The sequence below is a fragment of the Eurypyga helias genome, unplaced genomic scaffold, assembly GCF_000690775.1.
Source record: "Eurypyga helias isolate BGI_N326 unplaced genomic scaffold, ASM69077v1 scaffold12753, whole genome shotgun sequence".
Taxonomy (NCBI): Eukaryota; Metazoa; Chordata; class Aves; order Eurypygiformes; family Eurypygidae; genus Eurypyga; species Eurypyga helias.
In genome coordinates, this window is record NW_010239266.1 from 10276 (window position 1) to 14441 (window position 4166).

At 37.7% G+C, this 4166-nt stretch overlaps 1 protein-coding gene across 1 annotated transcript in view; it reads right to left on the reverse strand.

The window, feature by feature from the left end:
• VPS39 (vacuolar protein sorting 39 homolog (S. cerevisiae)) overlaps positions 1–3973 on the reverse strand; it is a gene marked incomplete at its 3' end in the record, with an annotated part of 13522 nt that extends 9549 nt beyond the window's left edge. Inside the window, exons 1-5 of the mRNA XM_010148079.1 lie at positions 3874–3973; positions 2743–2808; positions 1891–1923; positions 1375–1439; positions 542–584 (exon numbers count right to left, since the gene is read on the reverse strand). Of these exons, the coding sequence (XP_010146381.1) occupies positions 542–584; positions 1375–1439; positions 1891–1923; positions 2743–2808; positions 3874–3973 (307 nt within the window). The remainder of the gene's footprint in view (positions 1–541; positions 585–1374; positions 1440–1890; positions 1924–2742; positions 2809–3873) is intronic.
• Positions 3974–4166: the final 193 nt, after the last annotated feature.

Sequence of the window (4166 nt, forward strand, 5' to 3'; positions counted from 1 at the left end):
AAAGAAAGGGGTAGCAACATAAGCAAAAAAAAAAAAAAGAGACATAGGAAGATCATAAGGTTGCCAGAGACAAGCAAACTGATCTTCCACAAGATGGTAAAAGATCGCCATCTGCATATAAACCGAATTTGGTGTAACACGTGGAACGGTAAGTTTCATACACCAAACAAGTTCAGACAGAAATTTTAGCCCCTGTCGTACAGCACACACACATGCATGCATGCATATATACACACCAATACAGACCAACTATACCTATTCACATGTATAAACACACACGCACTTTAGCACACATATGTATTTTTTCATTTTTAATCACAAAACTTAGCATTAATACTTTGTTCTCCAAGCTGGCTTACAACAAGCCAAGCTGCTTCCCAATCTATGCTGCATAATGCTTCCTCTGCAGAGTGAACAAGCCTAAATCCTACACGATTACTTTTCAACAACTAGATGCAAGTGTGGGGAAAGGGTGCTGCATTCAGCCAAGTAACTGCATGGAAAAGAGCTCATTAAAGATTTCAATATTTTCTTCACTTACCTAACAGACTGACCAGAATTTTAAACTGAGAAACAACATGAATCTGAAAGAAAGAATTCTATTAGTAACTCCATTCATAAACTAAACCTCTGAATAAGGCTTGATTTAGATAAGACTAAGACAATGAATCTTAGATATTCTCAAATTAACGAGAACAGCAAGGCAGCTATCTATGGCATAACCTTCCTCCAGCTATTGCAACCCCTTTCACTGACACGCCACTTTTACAAGCTAGCACATAGAGCTTGCAACCTAAGCTGGTAAATATTCTGTGAGTGGTATGTTATTAGTACAGGAGTACTTCTGAAGGATACGCAGAGTGCTGTGAAACAGGCTGCATCATCTTTGAAACAAGTGCTTTCTTATGTATCAGTATCATCCATGAGACCAAGTTTTCCAAAAGAAACGAAACAGTAGTAAGACTGGCAGTGGATAATCAGTTACTTTAGTTCTAAATTCCAAATAAGAGGAATTACATTCACATTTCTATAGCATTTTATCCGAGAGTCAAATTATATATTACAGTCTGTTGGTGCATTGCCATCATTTTTACAAATATCCTCATTCAGAGCAGCTGAAAATTTACTGCTAACAACAGCATTTCCACAAAAGCCAAAAGTAAACCTCTAAGTTCTAGTTCTTTGCTTTCTGCTTCAGCAGCCAAACCAAGCTTATTCCTGTTAATGGAAGAGCAGGCAAAAACACCAGGCTGTGCCACCTCTAGAAGAATCTTTTTGTTAAGCTTAGACATTCCAGAATTAGATTTGGTATTTTATTTCTGGACTAAAAACACTGGAAAAGCATCCCCATGTCAAGAACATGGTATTTCCTACCTGCTGAATCTTTTTTGAGAAGTTCTTGTTGGATTTCTCTAGTGTCACTTCAAACCTATTGCAACCTACCAAAAAGATTTAAGAGAGTATGTAAACTGAAGTTGTCCTTAAAATTTACAACTGTATATATCTTACACTAAATAAATTATGAAGAAATATGAAAGCAAACTTAGCCACTTAACACTAGAAGAATGACTCAAACTGATCTGTGCTACCTTAATAACTAAATGCATCAGAAGGCTTTCTACAGTCAGGTGAAAATTTAAATTACACTTCTTGCACCCATCCAAGAACCTCATCAATAGTTAACATTTTTGTCTTTCTAAAATTTTAGATTTCAATAATTATATTTAGGTATTTTGAAACCCATAGATACAAAGATAACCACAAAGACTTTATCCACATCAATCAGTAATCAGCAATTTAAATTGCTAGGGAGCACATCACTGCAAAGTAGACAAGGAATAGACACTACACCACAAGGGTTTAAAAGGAGTTTTAGGGATAAAGACTTACAGACACTTTCTGATGACATAACCTCTCCTGGCATTGATGCAAAAAAGGGGGAAAAATTTACCAAGTGAGATAAGACACTAGCAACTCAAGACTAGCATGTTCTGATTGGAATAGACAGCCTACAAATCTCACAACGAACAAGCTGAATTCAGTGTCTAGAATCCAAGTAGCGACAAATTAACATCTTTCCAAGAGCTGATGGACTCGGAAATAGATTTTTATTTTCTTTCCTGTCCCACACTGCACTACTGTATTCAATAGTCAGTTTCTACACAGTAGCAGATAATGCAAAACAAATTATTTAGCGAAAATCAAACTTAACTAAAAACAGAATAGTTCTCTGTGGCATCTCCAGAACAGATTAAGAACACATATGACTGTCAAAGAGGCAGAGAGAAAAATAAGTACATGATAAAACTGGTTAGGAGTGATCCCAGTTCCCCATCCTTTGATGCTCACAGAACCACTGAATAAAGTTGCTCTTTCACTAATCCAATCCTTCATCAACAGGAGACAAACATCAAACCTCTGGCAAGTAGCACACTGCACTGCTTTCAGCACGTTTATGCACTGTATTCACAAAAATTACACTAACTTACTACAACTACAAATACATATGGAGACCTGATATAAAGCCTACTTCAAAACAGCAAGATGTATCAGCATTTTTTCTTTCTTGCATATCTGATATGTACACTTTCACCAAAAATCCCACACAAAAATTCATTAAACCCTAGGTAGGAAGAAGTCTGCAATTAAACACATTTGTGTTAACATCACTACAACCTCTTAAAGTGCGGGAAATAAAAGTATCGCAACCAACTTTTTGTGCCATTCTCAAAATCAACTTACCCATGTCTTTCTTGATCCTGTAAAGAAGAAGATGACCTTGTTTGGTACCAACAAGGAGCCATTCCTCTACAAAAGTGGTGGAGAAAAAGAATCTAATTAGTTTCAACAAAGACTGCCCTTCCCAGCCAAGTTACATTTGTCAGAACACTTGGAAACTTGTTTCAAACGTCAAAGGGTACTTTATGTGGCAGCTACACAGGTCTCCTATCACACCTCCGGTGAGGATGCTCAGAAGTAGCTTTCATTCTCATGAGAGGATGGACAACTATCAAGCAATAAAACAGAGAGTACAGCCTAGGCATCACATCCCACTCGTTTATAAAAGGTAAAGCAGCAAACCATTGCACCTTTTCTGCAATAGAACAAAAAAAAAAAATAGGCAATTGACTATTCTAAGTTCATTACAAACTTCTAGAAAGAAACAGCGCTACATAATGGGAAGAACCATCAGGAAGAAAAACAAGGAGTTCTATGTACATTTGGGGTTTTTTTAAATAGTCAAGGTTTTGTAAGAACTCTCTGAAATAGTCTGCTATGCCTAGAAGGACAGTGGCAGCTTTGCTTAAACAGCATTTGAATTGCTTGGATGACCAACGGCCACTGAGGATCGAGATATATAAAAAAATACCCTTTTGGAAACTCTGTGGCAGCTTCAGAGTCTTCCTATTTACAACCTTTATAGCACACAAAAGGCATAGAATCTTTAGTGGGTCGTGAAACAACTGAAATTCTTCCTCCTTACTGAAGATCGTATAAGAAAGAAGCATACACAAATTATTTGTCCTACATCTGGGTTTCTCTCATTACCAAAAACACATTTGTTTTTTAATAAAATCTTGTTTCCTGCAAGACCTTCTTTCCACTGCTTGTTCAAAAAGTTGCTGAGACAGAATTATGCCTCTTTTTATAGAGCCATAGGCCTGCGGGTTTAGGCTTTTTTCTACTTCAGCAAAATAAGGGCTTTCAGAGAGATAAAAGATAAAGCCTCAAGGCAGGAATAAGCTCCCTCCACGTCTTCTCTTACCACACAACCCCTGTTTAAATGTGGCACTACTATCTGGGTGATGATTTTGTTCTTAAAACAGATTAAAAGAGTCCCAGTTTCAAAGTGCCTGGAGTTCTTTTAATTACCAATTTTGCGCTGTGGTAGGACATGTGATGGAAACTGCTCAAGCAGCCTGAAAAGCCTTTTCTTTTCAAGCCTTATCGTTACGACAGCCGGCGCAGTCATCTGACCAAAATCTTGACTGTCAAGTATGCCAAAAACACAACCTACATTTACATACCACTAATACGCGAACAGACTGAAACTTGAACATACCACCGGCTTTCCAAGATAAATTTTTGCCAAAACACTGGGAACGCTTTTTTAGCCAAGAAAGCAGCCGAGCCGCGGTTGCATCGCTGAAGTCACGGCAGGGCTG